This window comes from Coccinella septempunctata, chromosome 2 (assembly GCF_907165205.1).
Source record: "Coccinella septempunctata chromosome 2, icCocSept1.1, whole genome shotgun sequence".
Taxonomy (NCBI): domain Eukaryota; kingdom Metazoa; phylum Arthropoda; class Insecta; order Coleoptera; family Coccinellidae; genus Coccinella; species Coccinella septempunctata.
The window spans coordinates 13,457,925-13,479,522 of NC_058190.1; the positions used below are offsets into that span (position 1 = coordinate 13,457,925).

General features: G+C 36.0%; 1 protein-coding gene across 1 annotated transcript in view; it reads right to left on the minus strand.

Moving 5' to 3' along the window:
• Window positions 1–21,037, minus strand: part of LOC123306801 (guanine nucleotide exchange factor subunit Rich) — a 45,682-nt gene extending 24,645 nt beyond the window's left edge. The window contains exons 1-11 of the mRNA XM_044888950.1: window positions 20,838–21,037; window positions 20,677–20,784; window positions 20,473–20,625; window positions 20,232–20,415; window positions 20,038–20,171; window positions 16,251–16,342; window positions 11,849–12,122; window positions 8,380–8,535; window positions 7,166–7,363; window positions 2,976–3,336; window positions 2,638–2,915 (exon numbers count right to left, since the gene is read on the minus strand). Coding sequence (XP_044744885.1) covers window positions 2,638–2,915; window positions 2,976–3,336; window positions 7,166–7,363; window positions 8,380–8,535; window positions 11,849–12,122; window positions 16,251–16,342; window positions 20,038–20,171; window positions 20,232–20,415; window positions 20,473–20,625; window positions 20,677–20,784; window positions 20,838–20,978 — 2,079 coding nt within the window. The 5' untranslated portion in view covers window positions 20,979–21,037. The remainder of the gene's footprint in view (window positions 1–2,637; window positions 2,916–2,975; window positions 3,337–7,165; window positions 7,364–8,379; window positions 8,536–11,848; window positions 12,123–16,250; window positions 16,343–20,037; window positions 20,172–20,231; window positions 20,416–20,472; window positions 20,626–20,676; window positions 20,785–20,837) is intronic.
• Window positions 21,038–21,598: the final 561 nt, after the last annotated feature.

Here is a 21,598-nt window from a genome sequence, read left to right on the forward strand (position 1 = left end):
TATCAGTAATCAGTTGTAGGCTGCGATAAATCAACAAACTGCATTGGTAACGATATAAACTAAATCAGAACAATAATAATGCTATCTCAAATAGTTTAACCAACTTGTGAAAACGATATATACAATAATAGTGGCCCTTTCTTTAGCTGAAAATGTTTATTTCATAGGACCATACTTATTTTTTTCCAATTTTATTCTTTATTGTTGAGCATTTCATGAAAACATTATGCTTTAAAGTAAATTGTTTTAATATAAAAAATTTTGAAATAATTTCATATATTTTTTGTGTTGCGCTTTCAAAATTTTGAACTCATACCCACAAAAGCATATACAGATTACGAAAATTCAAGTCCAAACATAGGCATTGCCATGATAACGAAGGGGACACTAGAAAGGAGAGCCCAGTGCAAGAATAATTTTATTGATAAAGTGAAATTATCGATTGTTCATATGGATAGCTCTCTGAATCAGTTCATACTACCCCTACCACGAATTCTCAGTCTCCACTCTAGTGACAAAGTGTAGTATAAACTGATTCAGAGAGCGGTCCGCATAAATCACCTTTATAAAATCATTCTCGCACTGGGCGATTGCATTTCCAAAGTCTTTTTTTTTGTTTTGATCCCTATTTCCGACTTGAATTTTCGTAATCTGTATATTCGAGATAGGATAGGAGAAGAAGAAGACCGACATAAAGGCAAAAAAATATGGAAATTGCCTCATGTAAAAAATTGAAATTGCATTCAATATGCTGTCCAGCCTGTATATGTGGGCATAATAATTTTGAAAAACTCTATTTGAATTTTTAAAAATTGACCAGAGATTGTCTAATTGCTTTATTGAAATTTCATCAATGATTTTCTTTTATAAAACATCCAAAATGCTAAAAAATATACAAATAGGGGTAAGGACAACGGAAACATGAGAGAATTAACTTCACTGAAGATGTCCCCATCGATGACCATAACGATTTTTTAACATTATTATAACGAATACTGGTGACAAGCTTAGCTCCAATTGGTACAGGAACGACACCTGGTCGTTATTTAAATTACGGTGGTATATATCGTACCACCCTAAGAAATGTAAGACCTCAACAATTAACAATCTAGTTGACAGAGCATTCTTTCTTTCCACACAGCCAACATTAAATTAATAAAAAACACCCTTATAAACAACTCATAATATCCTATCGGTTATGTGACTTAGATAATAGGTAGAAGATTGAAGTTTTCAACATCAAACACCTTCGTCTTTCGGACCTTCTATAGAATTTTCTTCTCCCTCCATACTTCCTACACAGAATGTATACGTGAAATTCCCAGTTGAGAGACGGGTGAGCGATTTGTGCGGAAGAATGGGTGTCATATCGGCTTAGTCTCCCTCCAATGAATATTTTCATACCTTATAGGTCAAACATCGCAATACCTTAAGAAACGAATCTACCAACATGAATACAATGCGAGGAAATCAAACGTCGCACATTCCGGAATAAGTCAACATTCAATAAAGACTTCGCACACTTTTGATTTTAAATCTCTCAAGATCTAAGACAAAAAATTGACTTTTTAGAAGCGTCTATACCTCCAATCTCTCTATATTACCGTTCTATTAATAACGTAAATTTAAATACCGATTTCAATCCAATCTCTGTTAATATAGAACACGTTTGGAATAAACAGAGACCTCTCGACGTATTTTTCTGACTTCTTTTGCTCCACAGATCACTGGTTTTTTGTTTTTTAATTGCCACCTTGATAGCTGTATATTGTCGCGTTTACCACAGATGTCGTGTTATTACTTATTATTGCCTTGATAATGCCCTGTATGTGGGGCGGAACGTCGATACATTGATGAAATTTCAATGAAGGAATTAGACAATTTTAAGAGATTTTTTGTTGATTTCCATTAATTATAAAGACCGATAACCAGCAGCACCTATCTCTTTTACTAACAGAGTGGGGGGAGGGCCACTTATAATGGAAAAACCCGCTACACCTGCTATGCAACTGGCAGACTCTTCACGGGAAAAGGCTAAGGCACCATGGCTCGTGGTTTTAAAAACCAGAACAAGTGATGGATGTAGTGAAGATTATTGAGAGTTTGGTAAACAGCGCGGGGTTGCACAATAGATCTTTATATAAAGGTGTTTGCGAGATTTGTTTGGCCTTATGTCCCCTCCTATAAACTAATCTGATCTGAAAGTTTATGATTGAAATTCAATACCATGAAGATATTAAAAGATTTTCATGAATAATTGTAACATTGCAGTGAACGTCCACTCTGAAATTTGATGATACCTCCCTTCAGCTAGAAGCAGAAAAAAAATTAAAATCAACTTCGATGTTACTAATTCGTTAATCCCATACTTAATCCCGTATGTTCATGCGAAGATTATTTCTCAAGACGATATTACTTTTTTAACCTAACTCAATTCAATAGAACAGCATTTGAAAAATTGTTAAAGAGGTGCATATGTTAACCGAATTTCCAATAAAAAAGATTTTTGATTGACGAATCCACTCAGCAGTATTACTTTTCTGAGATAATTATAATTCCTACATTTCATTATGATAGTGAAAAGTTAGTCATTGCTTCCATATAATGTTACAATATTCAAGTAAATTTTGGAATTACCTTATCTTGTTGTCTTCTCGCAGGAACCCAAACATTCTCTACACAGCTTGCAAGAACTGTTGGCATGGAGCACGTATATCTATTCTCATTGGAAACTTCTCTTTGGACTAGTAATAATCGACCACTCACATTAACAACCATACTTTCAGCGTACTGTTGTTGGCCACGTCCTATTTCAGTCCTTAGGGAGGTTAATGTAATTGAAGCAATACAAGCAGAATGGGGCGCAAGAGATGAAATATCAATAAGTTGTACTCTTGATACATCAACTTTTCCAGCTTGAAATAAATAAATGTAAAAGAAATTATGGAATAATATAGCACAACTTCAATGAATACCTGTATCATGCTGTTTCAACAGCCAAATGCAAACTTGATTGTCAGTACCAAAGGTGATTAAGTTATTCTGTAGGATATTGATTAGCAGAACCGACGATGTCACGTCTAAAATTTTTGCAAATTTATTATCTAACTTTGCCTCTCTAGGATAAAATCGGAGTTGATCTGCATTTTCAATTATACTGTAACAGCCCATGACCATGTAATCTCTCCACCACAACAAACCCCCAGTTACTACGAAATCTTTTTCCTGTGTTTCGTTACCAAAAAGTTTCCATTTTCTTGTTTGTAACGAATAATGAGCCACGCCGGTTCTTCCAGCTATCGCTATATTTGATCCGTTGGTGTCAATGGCCGAGTACTGAAATATAAAACAAATCAGCAATTCTAGTTGGGTTGTTCCACTGCTAGGATAGGTAGAACACGCAAAATAATAAACCAAATTAAATCAGATGCATAACACACCCACGGCAGTCGAAATTATAAATGGTTAACACCTTCAAGAGTAAGACAGGTGAATAATGATTTAATTATCATCTGAATTAATCTCGTTTTCAATTCATCTGCCTTACTCTTGAAGGCGTTAACCATCTATGATTAATCGGTTCGAGGCAAATCGGTTACTGCCATAACTACGAACCTATGTGTCTCCATGCTTAATGATTGTAATACCTATACCATGTTTGCAATATGAGAATTTGAGCATATTTATACATACTGCTATCTTCGCTCTGAGAGTTAGGAAATTGAATTGGGTCGGTCCTCGTTTCTATGTCAGATGTCGTCAGGGTGCATTTATACATCATATCCGCTACTGACTTCGAATGAGGGGCCGCCAATTCGTTCCAATTTCGCTGAGGAAAGAGTTGTGTTGCTCTGGCGAGGTCAAATGAGACCGAAACCATGGCCAGCATTTACTCTTTCTGTTCTCGACGAAATGGAATTTCTGTTGATTTGCAGGTGTTATGCATTTGAATTAATTTCGTTTATTATTCACCTGCTTTACTGTTGAAGGCGTTACCCATTTATGACTGCAAGTTAAGATGGGTTTATTCAGTATGAAATTTTCTTAACTGCATACGTATTCGAGGTGTGGGTTCTGAAAAGAACCTTTTTACACACATTTTTAGGATTATGTCGAAAGTACTGGCAACAGTTTAATAAAATTTGATATAAATATATTTCGACGCTGACACATGAGGTTTTTTTCATCTTTTTATCCCATAGACTGTGCGCCCAGATAAATACAGACAGCTGGGAATAACAATGTTGCCCTGAAAGCAAGCGGAAGCGAACGATCTGGTATAAAGCTTGATTGATTACGTGATGACTTTCCCCGGCCGGTAAGCTCCAAAATGACTACTGAAATTGGATGCCGAGCGAATAATCAATTAAATGCAAAGAGGTATGGACAATTTTCACACTGTTTCCTTTTTTTACCACTATTCTGTTCCATATTTTTCCTCGAAAGTTTAAATGTAAAAAATTGATAGCAGGGTGCAGAGTAATGTATCAGATTTTGCAAAAATCATTCTGACAGCTTAAGGCCGGTTGCACAGTTCAGGTTTAAGGCGAGTTTCCTGGACTGAACAACCGGGCCTTAGAATACCAGCCCCAAGGATCAAAATGAACACATATTCTGTATACGATGAAGCACATGCTCCTAATTTTTTTCCAGAAAAATTGAAATGACCGTCCAAGAAAATTGTGAAAGAACGGTTGGGAGCTGTCGGAATTAAATAAAAATATTTCTGAGTACATCTGAAACATTCCTTTGTGCACCCTTTTCATCAATTTTCCTGGCCGGTCATTTCAACTTTTGAAAAAAAAAAGATGAACATGGGCTCCATCGTGGACCGAATATCGGTTATTTTGATCCTTGAAGCTAGGACTCTAAGGGTAAGGCCTTAGTGGAATAGCATTAAGCGTGGCGTGTAACGCTCATAGTACGTCGTTTCAAAGCGGGCATTTTGCGGCCTGATTCATTACAGCGTTTAGCGGAGACAAGCTGTAGGATTTCATTATCTCAACCAATCACAGCAGTTAAAGGCCCCAGATTCGTAGTTACAGCGTTTAGCGGAGACAAGCTGTAGGATTTCATTATCTCAGCCAATCACTGCAGTTAAAGGCCCAGTTTCGTAGGTCAGACGAAGTGGTGGACACCTGAGCTAAGCGATAGTAGGCACATTAATAGGAATCTCTTTAACAAGGCAATGAGATCTGGCCTTGACAATGAGTGGAAAAATTTAAAATCGGTCTTGAAAAGAAACAAAGGATGCATAAGAAAGTCCAAGCATGAATCATGGAGGCGTTTCTGTTGCGACATAGAGATTGCATCTGAAACCAACTGGCTAAAAAAGACACTCTCTGCCGGAGGCTCTACAAGAATAGACTACTTAAAGCTTCCTACTGGGCATGAAACATGCTCAGAAGAAAAAAGCTCAAGATATCTCCTAGAGGCGCATTTTCCGGGCTTCACAGTGAACAACAACAACACGCAGGGTGAGTGCCAACGACATGCTTCACGAGAGGATTGGAAGTTGGCTTCACAAGTGGCAACACAGCCTCGAATCCGTTCGGCTATTAACAGATTCGAGCCCTACAAGGCGGCTGACGAGAACGCATTGTCCTGACTCTTCTCATTGAGTAACTGGTCGTGTTGTCTTCTCCACTGTTTCACATACTGCGAGGAAGTCTAGCTCTGGGACACATTCCACTGCCCTGGAGAAAGGTGCGAGTTGTTCCGTTGCTGAGATAGGTAGAACACGCAAAATAATAAACCAAATTAAATCAGATGCATAACACCCCCAACTTGAAACAGCTGGTAACTGGGACAATGACTGGCCACCTATTTAATGAACATTCAAATAAAATGGGACTGACCGGTTGTTCCCCCTGTCGCTGGTGCAGGAGCACCGATGAAACTGTTGAACATATTCCGTTCATCTGCAGCAACCTCCGACATTGTTTCAAATATCGAGAAACATTCACCATTAGGAAAATCTGGCCATGTCGTCTTACATTCTACGTTACATTTGAAAACTAATTCCGCTAATTGGGAGTCAACTAAAAGCAAAAAATTTTAAACTACTGTCGGCTCAATCGTGTTAACCTGGGGAGATTGATTGGGTGTCTTAGCTTTAACCGCTAATGTCGATCAGATGTGGAACAGTTTCACCAAAACTTTGCTGGGATTGAGTGACACTTTCACGTCCAAAAATATTTTTCTTTCATTCCAGCAAAACCTTAGATCGACGACAATATTCTCAAGCTCATCTGTCACAAAAAATCAATATTTTCTCTTAGGCCACCCGGTTATTACGAATCTCCTCGAATGTGTCAGCTCCCTAGACAAGGGTTTACCAGTCCACTTTTCTCGTGCCCCATAAGAGCCTCATACACAAACTAGAATATCTTGGCATTAATGACCGTCTTCTTTCCAGTATCGAAGCCTCGGACCGCATTCTTCAGGTTCGTGTAAGGGATGCTTAATTTTCGCCTAGATCTGTTGTGAGTGGAGTTCCTCAGGGATCTACGCTAGGCCCATGTAGTCTCTGCTATTCATTTCAGAATTGCCGTCTCATGTTCACTCATACTGTTCTCAGTTTGCCGACGACACTAAAATTACTCGATGAATAAGGGCCAATTCCAATATAAAGCGAGATTAGACGTAACTGGCGTTAAGGAAAGAAACTCGCCGATTTATGTCGATTACCCATCTTAACTTCAGTTACAATGGAGTGTCTCTGTGTTTTGTGGTTTCTTTACCACTTTTTTCAAAGAAACAGTTTGTTTGAATTTTAGTCTGAATTAAAGTTAAGCGGAGTTAATCACCGTTTGGTGAAATTGTCCAGTAACAGATTTCTGTGTTGCCCTCATATGAAAAAATGTACCAACATACGTTTCATCTACATAAATAAAAGTGAAAGGACTGCACCAAATTGGATAACCCTTTTTTTGTTGTGTTCGTTATTGTCAGGACAAGGTTCATACAACGAAATATTTCAGAAAAAATCGTACGAACGAGCAATCATAGAATGTTCTACTTTCTTTCAATATTTCCATGTCTGATTGGGTCATTCAGTATATTCAATCAGGATTTAGATACTAAGGCGTGGTTGGTCAGTTAATTAATCCTAGATTAATTTTGACATTTACGTTCAATTCTGTCAGGTTGATCATATACTCACTCTTATCGGCCAGTTTGTTCCAGAATAAGCTGAGGGGACGGAAATTATCAACCATTGTCTTCCCTCTGCTAAAGATTCATATTCTCCAAGCAAACCTTCATCCTTGCTTGTTTTTTCTGAAAATATTTTCAACAAAGTGTCAACCGAATTGACATATAACTTATCTTCGCCCTGGAGGTACAAATGACTTTGGTGACTCTGAAAAAAATCAATTAGGAACTTTTGCACAATTAAAAATTAAATTACCAAAAATTTTATAGACCCTTCAGAAAGTATCCGGAAAAAACTATTGATTCTTCTTTATACAAGGTGTTGAAACAGTGGTGGGTCGTTCCGTATCTCCATTCAGCAAAAATAGGAAAAGAGTTTTTATAATGTTTCTTATTGCGGGTCACAAAACGTGTATTTTTTGGTCAGTTAGAAGCTTTCTAGAGTTTTTGCATACAAAAGGCCATGAAAGATAATGACATCGATGTCTGTCGATGTATACCTACTGAAAGTGTAGATTTCTGCCAGTCCGATTTATTTCATAACAGTCACATAAATGAAAAACTATATTTCGATAATAATTCCATTCGATAAAATCGTTAGTTGAAATTTTTTATGGATTTTCAACTACCTGTAGCCTTTCAATCGAGCCGAAAAATGATAAAGGAAAAAAGTATTTCTCTCGACCTCAGAAATCTTCTGTTGAAACATATGCATAAGTTGAAAAGTTGTAAAAGAACAATAATAATTATGTAGAATTCCGGACACTTTTCGGGCGGATTATAAAATACTCGACAATACAAATATGAATATGATATTGTACCAAAACTTCATCAAAATCATCATCATATTTTCACGTATTAATCATTAAGGCCCGGTTGGTCAGTTTAGGATTAGGCAGAGATTCAAGTTGATCCTAGATTAACTTGACTGAATTGAACGGAACTGTCAAAATTAATCTAGGTCAACTTAAATCTCGGCTTAATCGTGAACCGAGCTCCCGGCCTTACAGTTTCATAATCAAACTTGAACTTAAACTTAAAGCTTATTTTAGTGTAATTTTCAGTAGGGTTAAAGGAAACTAAAACTAAAGGGACAAGTTTGATTATGAAACTTGGCGTTATATAGTACCATCACAAAGCGGTTCCGTAAAGCTTTCTTAAAACTGAATTTTGTTTAGGTGAATGACTCTCAAATTCCATATATATATTTCATATTTATATTACCATGCAAGGATTCGCAGCAAGAGCACTTTTAACAAAATCCATTTGAAGTAAACTTGTCTCAAACTTTTCCTGGTCTCCAGAATCTTCTGTAGGTTTATAATTATTCAATGGCTTTTTTTGAATAAACCATAACTGATATCCTTCTGCGGCGAATTCCTGTTGAAACAAAGCTCAAGTTTGAGAAAAAACAACAGTATATTGGAAATACAGGGTGTCCCGTAAAGACCACGTCAAACGAAAACGGAAAGAAGATCAGAATGTGCTCTACCTGATGTGAAAAAATCGTTCATATAAAAGTCTCACAGTTTTCGAGTTATTTGATGTTTTATGAAAATGTTGAATTTTTTCGCTTAAACTGCTTTCTCTCTTGCGGAAGCTACAATTTAATACTTTTCGAATCAGTTTTTTTCCGTAAATTTTGTTTGATGATTACTTCAATTCATGCAATAAAAAATACCACAAAATATTATGCAGGGATTCTGAAAAAAAAAATTAAAATTCATGTTCTGAAGGAAGTGTTTTTTTGTGCTGAATTCTATCTGACGTGGTACGTGGTATAAAAAAAAGACACTATATCTTTTCTGCACATTACGTTGAAAAGTTGCCCATTTTGTAAGGATTCCGAAAAGGTAAAATATAGGTGATAACCTTCTTCACGAAAAAAGATATTTGAATGTTTATCGAAAATGGAGCAAATTTGTGAAAAACTGATTTTGTCACCCTTTCTACAAATTCTTTCATTTTGCAGATTCTGCTGTAACATATTGAATAATTCTCTTGAAAAATGTCAGTTAGTCCTTAAATCACTTATAAAATGAAATTATTCATTAATTGCAATGATATAATATAATAACGCACAAGACCTTCAACATCAACAAATCTATTGTGAAGAAACTTCATAAAAATATCAATAATAGAAATTCAGAATTCTTATGAGAGTGAATGCTCAAAATGGCCCCCCCCCTTCGCTAATACATGCCCTGCCTCTATTGAGAAATGCCCTTTTCAAACCACTTTACGGTGAATTTATGGACTGGAATATACGATGAAAAAATATTCGGTCCGACAGAATTGCTGCAATCATTAAACCGCACCAACTATTTGAATTTTCTAAGGAACAGTGTACCCTTACTCTTAGGAGATATACCACTGGAAATGCGACATAATCTATGGTTTCAACACGACGGGTGCCCAGCACACTACACTCGTCATGTTAGGGAATATTTACACCAAACATATCCTCCCCGTTCACCAGACTTAAATCCTCTGGAGTTTTTTTACTGGGGTTTTTTAAAAAATTAAATTTATTCGAATCCCATAAAAGATGAAGCACAAGTTAGGGACCGCATTCGTATTTCAGCAGCCAAAATAGCGGGAGAAGTTTGTATGGTTTGAAAATGTTATTTCTCAATAGATGCAGGGCATGTATTAGTGAAGGGGGTAGTTATTTTGAGCATTTGCTCTAATAATAATCCTGAATTTTTATTATTGATATTTTTATAAGGTTTCTTCACAATAGATTTGTTGATGTTGAAGGTCCTGTGCGTTATTACATTATATCATTGCAATTAATGAATAATTTCATTTTATGAGTAATTTAAGGACTAACTGACATTTTTCAAGAGAATTATTCAATATGATACATCAGAATCTGCAAAATGAAAGAATTTGTAGAAAGGGTGACAAAATCAGTTTTTCACAAATCTGTTCCATTTTCGATAAACATTCAAATATCTTTTTTCATGAAGAAGGTTATCACCTATATTTTACCTTTTCGGAATCCTCACAAAATGGGCAACTTTTCAACTTAATGTGCAGAAAAGATCTAGTGTCTTTTTTTTATACCACGTCAGATAGAATTCAGCACAAAAAAACACTTTCTTCAGAACATGAATTTCAATCTTTTTTTTCAGAATCCCTGTATAATATTTTGTGTTATTTTTCATTGCATGAGTTGAAGTAATCATTCAGCAAAATTTACGGAAAAAAAACTGATACGAAAAGTATTAAATTGTAGCTTCCACAAGAGAGAAAGCATTTTAAGCGAAAAAATTCAACATTTTCATAAAACATCAAATATCTCGAAAACTGTGAGATTTTCATACGAACAATTTTTTCACATCAGATAGAGCACATTCTAATCTACTTTTCGTTTTCGTTTGACGTGGTCTTTACGGGACACCCTGTATAAGTGGATATTGTTTAAGAATATTTCCTCCCAACACCTCGAATACAAGCAATAAGAAAAAAAAATTGTTGCTTGAAGAAATTGTTTCTACGTCAGATGTTGGCAGAAAAATGTATAAGTTTCAAGAAAAATATAAGTGAGTTGAATGGCTTTCTCGTAGTGTCTCAGTATTCTGTAATTATTATAATTAACTCATAATTAATTATTATGGTCATAAGATTACAACTAATGTTAATCGTCAACCATCTCGATATTGGTTCATGTTGTTAGAAGCGGCTAAAGAATCAATGATTGAACTCAAACAAAGTTATCTCATTTTATGAATGTGGAAGGTGAATTAAATCAAAATAATATCTCTGTCACTTGAAAATTATTATCCGAAGTGGCCTTTTTCATGAGCGCACGTAGAAAACACCTCTCAACCTTTGCTCTATAAGAATTAGTTCAATATTAAACTAACACTTACAGTGCGGCTCTGAATGGTCGTGTTTCATTGCCTTGGTCAGTACAAGCAGATAATTGAGTTTTTCTTCGGCAATTCTGTATGTAACGCCTTTAAGTTTTTTTTTCTCGATATAGTGTCCTATTCACGACAATTTATGAAGCTCACGTTTTTTGGTAACAACGCCTCATATATTCCTGGACATTATGAATTCTCTAACAAATTTATATTCAATTTCTTCATAAATAATTCGGAAAATAATTCTATAATTGAGAAGAAGGAAAATAAAATAATGAAAACTTCTGAAAGGTACAATATTCCATAATTAAGACATTGTCAATTCAAGTGTAATATTAATTTCAACTCTTTCACCAAAAAGTGGCTAAGCTTGCGCTAGAGCCCAGGATCAGTATTACGGATTAAATGAATAAAACAGCATCTATCTTGTACAACAGGCGGTAGTTAACTGTGGTTAATTTCTAATCGTTTGGGTGTCCTCAACTAGCACTTAAGCTATGGATAATTAACTATGAAACTCCCCGCATAAAATTACTTAATAATTCAAGCTGGTACTTATTTCCTGGTGCCTTCACTGACAGAGTTTGTTACCGACACTCTCCAGAGTTGATAAAAATAATGTCACTATTTACATTCAAATGTGTACATTAGCCGCAGGGGATTTTTAAGAGAATATTTAGATTAACATCCATATGAGGGCAGTTAAAAAAACCGTCAAGAATTTAAGCATCAAGTTTCTTAGCTAAAAACATTAAAAATTCTTTCATTGTCCATAAATTAGTAATATTAATTAATTAGGAACAGAAATAGGAAATTCTTACCATGGATAATATTTGTAATGGGTTGGATTTCTGTACGTCAACATTAAGTCCATAATCCCAACCAAGAGAACACATAAGAAGAGCACCAAACGTAGACCATATAACTATACCACCTTTAGTCCAAGAAGCCACGAGGGCACAGCTATCTGGTGTCCAAAGCATGTTGTTTATTTCACCTGGATAACCTGGGTAGTCTTTAGTGCTTAATTGGCAATTATGAGATATTTCTAAACCACCAGTACTTTCATCTACATGATATACTATACATTCAGAACTGAAAAGCACAAGGAATGAAATGTTACAAACTGAAAATAATGTGTTTATGTAGGGTGTTTGGTAGGTGGATCCGCTAACTGTACATTCTTGCTTCAAAAATAATAACAGGTACTGTAATGATTCTTTTTTTTTTAATGAAAATCAGTCTAGTTTCAGATATATTTTCTAGAATCCTTGAATAATTAAAGTTCAAGCCATCTTGGACATTTTATATAGACAATGAAAATGACTGAAATGACTTATTTTGATGACTTTTACCTTCTGTCAAAAAAAAGCCTCACCTTTGAAAACACCCGGTATATTTTGTGTTGTCGACGGACGTAGAGTTTTTGAAAGTGCTAAGATTATTAAGATAATCAGCGATTATCCCGGAGTATGCGACGCAGCTTGTTCATATATGTTTATATGTGTTGCCGACGTTTGTGAACAACAAGAAGGACAACAGAACTTTTAAAAGTATATGGTGATTGTTGTTAAGATAATGAGTGATAATGACGGAGTTGCGACTCAGCATATTCAATGTGTAGACGGCGACCAGCCCGCCATATTTTAAAAGATGAATGAATAAATCCATAATCGGAAGAAGTCGGTTCATGAATCGAATCGAATTCAAGAGATAGCACCGGGCAGGTCAATCAGTATTTTGAATTGCATTTTTTTTATGTAAGAAAATGTTATACAATGTGTAGTAAACTTGAGATATGTCGTCATCGATAATTTTTAATTCCATTTTGACGTTTAAAAACGGCATTTTACATCCAGAGATATTCTATATCTCTGTTTACATCCCATAGCAACAAGGATAAATTGACGTTTATCAGCTCAGTGAATTAATTTTTCTTATTCACAAGTGAAGTAAAATAACATGCTCATAAGTGGATAAACGTTATTTTACTCTTGTTGAATAATGCCCTAGCGACAATCAATCGAAGCGACACCTTTTATGATATTTTATAAATCACATAATCCTCTGAAAATTTTTCTATTTGAATCCTGATAAAAATGGAATAATGTTGTATATAACACGTGAGTTAAAAATGTTTATTCATGAGATGAAAGTTTAACCTACGTGACCGAAGCATATTTATAACAAAAAAACTGCCTTTGATGTACCCAATTTATTCCAAGTTAAAAAACTTTCAGCCTTATACTCAAGCATAGAATTAGCTAGGTTCCCAAAGATACATAATCTATGAAGGGATTGACTAGCTAACACAGCAGATTAGTCCGAGAGCTGGCAGCAAAAACAACTAACTACCTCATAAGTTACCAAAGGTTTGGTTTGGCACTTTGGTTCAACTTTATTACCAAAACTTGAAACCGCTCGTCTGCCGGGCGTGAGTGGTCGCCTTATGGGATAAAAAAAATTGAAAAGATGAGAAAAAATCGATTGGAACTTCCTAATAGTTACCAAGATGAATGTTGTGTCAAAATGGTCTAGGATCTTAACTGAATTGAAATCGTAAGCGTCTGCCAACAGGGGTGGTCGCTATTTTGAAACAGACGCTGTCAAATACAGGGTGGTCCAGATCGTAACCAAGAAATTTAAACCACGTATTCTATATCAAAAATAAGCCCTAGTTTGTCATATAAACATATGTCGAGAAATGTTTCCTCTCCGAGATACGGGGTGTTAAAATTATAGAAAAAAAAATGTTTTTTATTAATAACTTTCACACTGTGTGGAATATTTTTATGAAATTTGAGACATAGGTTTTGAGCGTCAAGGAGCACTTTTTGCATAATATCATTTCTTTTCTATTCTACCAGTGGCGTCCGTATGCAGCGAGACTGAATATTTTCAGATAAAAAAATGATACGCCACCAGTTTTCCCGACAATAAAAATTACTTTTCAAATCCTTATTCAATTTGGAGCAAATTCGGTCTCTTGACTTTTTGCTGTACGAGGCACCGTTTCCGGTTAAAAAAATAAAACACATTATCATGCATAAAGAAATCGCCAAAATTTGATATGGTAGGTATATTATAATAATAAGACTATTTTTGTGAACGAAACGTGTAACTAAAAAAAAAATTAGCATTAACAACCACAGTCGAAACGAACTTAAAGAAGATGTTCGAAGTATGACCCATTTTGCTGAACACATAATTCACATCGACGTCTAATAGATCCGACAGCAGCAGCTAAATTTCGATTTCTCAATTCGTCGCAAGCATTTTGAATACGGCCAATAAGTTTTTCCCTTGAGTTCACAGGAGTCATATATATGATTTCTTTCAAAAACCCCCATACGAAGTAGTCCAAAGGGGTAATATCGGGGCTCCGTGGAGGCCAACTGACTGGCCCATTACGTCCGATCCATCTTTCTGGAAAATTATTATCCAATCAGTTCCTCACATTTCTATGAAAGTGGGCTGGACAACCGTCAAGTTGAAACCAAGCCGCTAATCTTGATTCTACTGGAATATTTTCCCACATATTTGCAAGCTCTGCCATTAGAAATTGTAAAAAAATTTCACCACTAACTCGTTCTGGTAAGAAATAGGGTGCAAATAGGTGATTATTATAAACTCCAAGTCAAACATTAACACTAAATTCTTGGTCGAATGGGATGTGGATTTTCGTGGCCCATACATGCTGGTTATGAAAGTTTACCACGCCCCGACGACTAAAACACGATTCATCAGTCCATAATATAGAATTTAAAAAGTCTCTATTCTGCTCAATTGAACGAAGAATCCATTGGCAAAAAAATAACCTTCGCTGTTCATCACCTTCTCGTAAACCTTGGACGGGTTGCAAGAATTTTTGACTTAGAAAATCGAATTGTGCGAGCTGCTATTCGACTGCTTGTTGTTGGATTCCTATCAAATTCACGAAGTATCCTCCATGGCACACTTTGCTTTCCACAATAAAGAAATTACAGTCTTTTATGGTTATGCTTGTATTGAAACGAGTAATTGGAAACCAAAACTGTCATTTAAGTTTTTTAATCGAATTAATCTACCCTAAAAATAGGAGAAAATTGCTACAAAACCGTAGTTAGCTTTTTATTGCTATATCAAATTTTTGCGATTTCTTCCTGCATGAGAATGTGTTTTATTTTTTTAACCGGAAACAGTGCCTCGTACAGCAAAAAGTCAAGAGACCGAATTTGCTCCAAATTAAATAAGGATTTGAAAAGTAATTTTTATTGTCGGAAAAACCAGTGGCGTATCATTTTTTCATCTGAAAATATTCAGTCTCGCTGCAGTACGGAGGCCACAGGTAGAATAGAAAAGAAATGATATTATGCAAAAAGTGCTCCTTGACGCTCAAAAACTATGTCTCAAATTTCATAAAAATATTTCAAGCAGTGTGAAAGTTATTAATAAAAAACATTTTTTTTTCTATAATTTTAACACCCCGTATCTCGGAGAGGAAACATTTCTCGACATATGTTCATATGACAAATTAGGGCTTATTTTTGATGTAGAATACGTGGTTAAAATTTCTTGGTTATGATCTGGACCACCCTGTATTTGACAGCGTCTGTTTCAAAATAGCGACCACCCCTGTTGGCAGTCGCTTACGATTTCAATTCAGTTTAAGATCCTAGACCATTTTGACACAACATTCATCTTGGTAACTATTAGGAAGTTCCAATCGATTTTATCTCATCTTTTCAATTTTTTTTATCCCATAAGGCAACCACTCACGCCCGGCAGACGAGCGGTTTCAAGTTTTGGTAATAAAGTTAAACCAAAGTGCCAAACCAAACCTTTGGTAACTTATGAGGTAGTTGTTTTTGCTGCCAGCTCTCGGACTAGATGTATGTCATCACACATACTTCACGGCGTTTGTTCGTGTAGAAAAACTGGTAATAAAAAAATTTTGACTTGCCGAATTGAGGTATTAAGGTATTGGGAATAAACACTGATCCATAGACGCATTGATGGAAGACATTTTGAATTTTTAAACCCTGTTTGTATCTGGGCCAATGAATTTGCTCTGAATATGATTTCTTTATTTCAATTGATGATCTAGGTTATGTATTGTATTATTACTGGGGATCTTTTGTGACCAGATATTAAGGTGGGTCTTCATTTCCAAGGCCTAGTGGAATGTCAATAATTTCTGAACGGAGTACCTATTCATCTAAAATATTTTTATATGATACTTACTTAGCTCTCCCGAAAGTAATCAGTCTGTACTTATGATTAATTCTTGTACAAGTTGCATCTTCGATACCTTGAGCCCAAATTCCTTGAACTTGCTGAAAATTATGATATGAAATGAAATAATGCGACCTACGTGATCCGAGGTTTGAAATTGGTATTCAATTATGTTAAAAAAAAATCCCACCAGAAAAGTTGCCAAAGTGCCGAGAAAATAATTCGAAACATTTTTATGACTCTTAACAACTTTATCTCAGATCAATAAAAAACATTTATTGATCTGAGAACTTTATCCATAATCTTTAAACATTTGGTCCTTGCACTAATTTCAGTTTTTTCTCGATATATCCAAAACGAGTAATTTAAGAGCAAAAACTTTGGAAACAAAATATCTAGAACATCAAATTTTTTATAAGTTCTTTATAATGAAGTTTTTCCTATTATGACCAATGCGGAACGTGCTGCAGCCTCTCAAAGATAGACCATTTTTATCAAAGGATGTTTCAATTCTGTGCCTTTCAATTTGGGCTTTGACAAAAATAACCCCTTCGACTTGCTGCAAGAGCAGATGGTTTATCAGGAGGACGATGACTTTATCCTCCCACCACCGTTTGCACCTTTCGAGATATGAAGCTTTTTAGATTTTCAACCACTCTGGATAAAATGGTGGAATGAATGAATGAAAAAAAACTTTATATGGAGAACTTGTAGGAAATTTGATGTTCTAAATGTTTTGTTTCCATATATTTTCACCAAAATCACTTATTTTGGGGATATCCAGAAGAAACTGAAAATAGTGCCAAAAAATCGCGGGTTTTGGCTGCCGCAACTTGTGCCGAGGTTTCCAGATTTTTTTTTTTTTTCTCGGATATTTCCTACCTTCACCATGAAGTCCCGTGTTTGTTGGGCTTATAACATTTGATAGGAGAGCCATAGAGTGCCCAAACCCTTTGCATAATATTTCTAACATCCGTATGTTTTTTCTGAGATAGGAGGTAGGCCTTCTCTTATAGGAAATTGATAGTAAAATCAAATTTTCCACAAAAAAGTGGTTTAACCATATGTCATGAAAAGATAACATTAGGTTATAATTTTATAGGATTCTAGAGAAAAAACAACATTGGTGTTGATCTTTGTTTCCAGTTGACGATTACTTGAAGTTGTCCACATCATGCGCTGTCTTATTAATCCCAGGGCCCGGCTTGACTTTTTCAGCATGGGAGAATCAACATTTATTCAATTCATGCATGCGAAAGATTCACAAATATGAAAAATATCAGAGCAATCATAATTATTTATCAGAACCTATTTCTCGCTAAGACAAAGAACGAAATTTTTTTATAGAAATTGCTTTTTTCATACATATCATATCTTTTTCTGATGAAAATAATCCAAAATTATAATCAAACTTGGTCAACGTAGAAAAAATTGACAAAAAATGATGTATGGTGAGAAATTTTTTGAAAAACACAAGAACTCAAATATCGCAGAAACTGTTAATTTTTGGTTTTCAATAAATATGGCTCAAACGACAGCAAATCAGTGATACTGACACCTCCGTCAAGGTTCACGTCCAATTTGGAAACACCCTGTATATTCTATAAAAAATTAATTCTGCAGCCATTTCAAGAAGTGTTCATGTTCAAAATTTTCAAGTACAATGTAAGGCTTGATCCTGATGTTTTTTGAATCATGTATGATTCATTATGATTTAGGTTATCTATATATACTTCTACAAGACGTTCAGCCCATATAAACCGACCACACTGTTGCCCATGAATAGTAACCATATTTATCTTGAACGTTAAATGAATCACGTACGACTCATGAACTCCTGGAAAAATCTTTATGCATCATATGTGATGCATGAGACAGTCAACGTGCTAACAGTGAAGCGAATAATGGATATATGTAAATGAGATGTGATAATTAATATCCATTAATTATGGGACAATATATCTAAAGGATACCTGAAATATCATGTAGTGTAATATCTAGGCTGTGGTCCGTATATACACATTTGGTAACCGAGAGTTACCAGAGTGGTCAGTATGGTTACTCTGGTGACAGATAATTGCACCGAAGTGTCAGGAATTCGGCATATACGGACCGCCCACCTACTAACCAAAAGAAACCAAAGTGTATATACACATTTGGTAACCGAGAGTTACCAGAGTGGTTAGCACAGTTACTCTGGTGACAGATAATTGCACCGAAGTGTCAGGAATTCGACATATACCGACCGCCCACTTACTAACCAAAAGAAACCAAAGTGTATATACAGACTATACACCTAGTTACTGATTGCTGGGTGTGTTGGACGGATAAACCAAACCTGCCAATGCGACAAAGCGGTCTATTGTAGCACACGGGCAAGCTCGTAGAGCTAGATCTCTCCCTCCAGTCCCATCCTGCCCAAAAAGGAGATGATGTCGAAGGGGGAGTGATTCTTGAGTTCCTCTTGGATCATCTTCGGAGAACCAAATATTCCATGTCTGACCTTGCCTGCCGCCGGGCAGTCACAGAGGATGTGCTCAATCCTTTCGTCCTCCTCTAAGCAGAGTCTGCAGACCGGGTCATTGACGATGCTAAGCTTTTTAAGATGGGCTCTGAGTCTACTATGTCCTGTGAAAGCCGCCAATATAGATCTCTGATTCGTTCTAGAAAATCCTAGCCAACGACTGGTGGAGGCACTGAAATAGCCCTATGCGAGTGACGCAGTCCAGGACGGTTGCGCCAGTACTCCAGGACCTTTTGTCTTATCCAGCTGTTGTTCCGGTCCCTGATCAAAGAATTGGAAATTCCTATACTAGGTTCCGGGCCAATAAGCGTTGATGTTGCGCCTTCACTGGCTAGAGCATTCGATACATCGTTGCCTCTGAAGCCAGAGTGTCCAGGTACCCAAATCAGTTGCAGTCTGTTTAAACTTCCCAATTTGGAGAGTTTAGATCTGCATTCAAATACCTGTGCCGAGTTGCATTTGTCTGCTGCGAGAGATTTAATCGCAGCTTGACTATCCGTTCAATGTTAAGCAAATGGCTGGAGCATAGATCAATGGCGAAGATTTCTGCCTGAAATGCTGTCGCCGACTTTCCCAGACTGGCACTGAGTTCGGGCAGCGGTCTACGACTGTAGACTCCGCCTCCAGATCCCTGACTGGTTCTGGAGCCATCAGTAAACCAGCAAGGTCCTTGTAGATAGAATTCTTTGTGACGGAGCCATTCGTCTCTACTTGGAATCAGAGAACTGAAGGTTCCATCCGTGCTGGTTCTAGTGATTATCTGATCAGTTCTCATGCCCATCACCTCGTCTGTCTCCAGTTAGACTGAAAGACAACTGGGCACGAAAATGAGTTTGTCAGGCTCATTTACAGTAAGGAGGTGGAGCCTGTGGTTTGCTAGTCTTGCCTCTCCCTGGACAAAAATGTGAAGGGAAGGGAGTTCTAATAGCATCTCCATGGTCGCAGTTGGAGTAGAGCGGAATGCCCCCGAAATCATGAGGCATGCTGTTCTCTGGAGTTTGGAAAGTTTGTTTTGGGTTAGGACCCGTTCTGTGCAGGACCACCAGGCGATACAGCCGTAGGTGATCAATGGTCTGATCACCGTGACGTAATCAGTAATACACCTAGCAGATATCTTCTTGTCATCATAAATTGTTTTCTATATTAAGGATAGAGAAGTTCATGTGAAAATCTTTAGGATATCCATTTTCATGCATAGCACATAAAGAATATCCTGGTGATATCTAAAGGATATACAGTGCTGTTTAAGTTACTATAAAAAACTCAACTCACATTTGGATCAAATTTTAAGGAAGAGGCTGTTAAAAAAGCTGCTCTACCATCATTTAATACAATTGAAAACCCTCCAACCAGAGGAGAATAATCAATATCTACAATAAAAGTATTTTCCTCAACAATGGGTATTGCTGAAAAATAGATAGTGAAGTTTTAATTCAACATTGTTAATTAAATTATTTTGTACTTACCCTTTGATACTTGCTGATTGATACAAAATGGAATTCTACGCAAATCTAAATTATAGTCCCTGTACTGTGTCCCATCCCACCTATACCTGAGTACATGACCCTCAGAAGTTGATACCATAAATTCATTCATAGTTATGCAAACAATTCCTGTAATTCTCCCATCCCAAACAAATACTTCATTGCACTACAAATTAAACATAGATAACAAAAAATTATTATATTATGAACTTATAAATTCTACCAATTCTAGAAAAAGTGAAGGAATCACTTCCTTGATGAATAACTCGGCAGTATCTCTTCGCAAATTTGCTTGAGGGGAATCTGTTTGCATATAAAGTCCCTTCTGATCAGAGGCTACTCCGATTTTGTAGAATAGTAAGTGTCCTTCGGAGGTCTGCAAAGATACGATCTCACACTATTCTTCTACAACATTTTAACCACTTACCACTACAACTATCATACTTGAGTCGGGTTTCCATTCTGCCAATACATTTGTCCCAAATTTCTCCAAAGACTTGGAAGTTCTTTGATGATACACAATGGGTACACATGGCTAAAATTATGTTAATATGGAAAGTAAGAACACGATGATTTATTCCATCTCACCTTACAAAACCAAATGCCTAAACTATCTCCAGTTGATATCGAAAACAAAACCCTGTCTCTATTACAACTTACTTGTTGGAGATCAAATTGACTTACTTCAGGTATTCTCAACACTTTTGGCCATCCTATAGGAAAATACATTTTCTTTTCATTGTATATAATTAAAAAATTAAATATAACCTATTTTATTTATTTTGAAAATGAGGATGACAGATAGTTTATGTCAATAAAATGTAAACAGCTAAGATGCGTTCCATACTGAAAATTAACTGGAATGATTTTTGGAAAATTAATTTTATATAGGTATGCTTCTACGCGGTTGTATGTGGAATAGAAAATTAGTTAGTAAATTATACGTTTTCCAATTTGTTTTTTTTAACTCCTTATTATACAGGTTGTTAAAAATGTAATAATAATAATAATAATATCTTTATTCCACTGAATATACAGTGACGTTAGCAACTTGAAAAGTTTTATAGTGAACAGAAAAAAAGAGTAAAAAACAAGTGAACAATAAAGTCAAAAATACAAATACTCAAATACATGCAAAACAAAAAATTATAGGACCCTCATTGCCGAGACGAACTCACTCACGCTATAATAAGAGCCATTGGCGAGAATCGATCTCAGTTCACGCCTGAACTCCGAAGGACGTTTTTCAATTAAATACATCGGTAGAACATCATATATCTGAATACCCGATATCATCGGAGATTTCTCATGAAATGCATGGTTCAAGCCCGAGTGGTAGAATCTTCGAC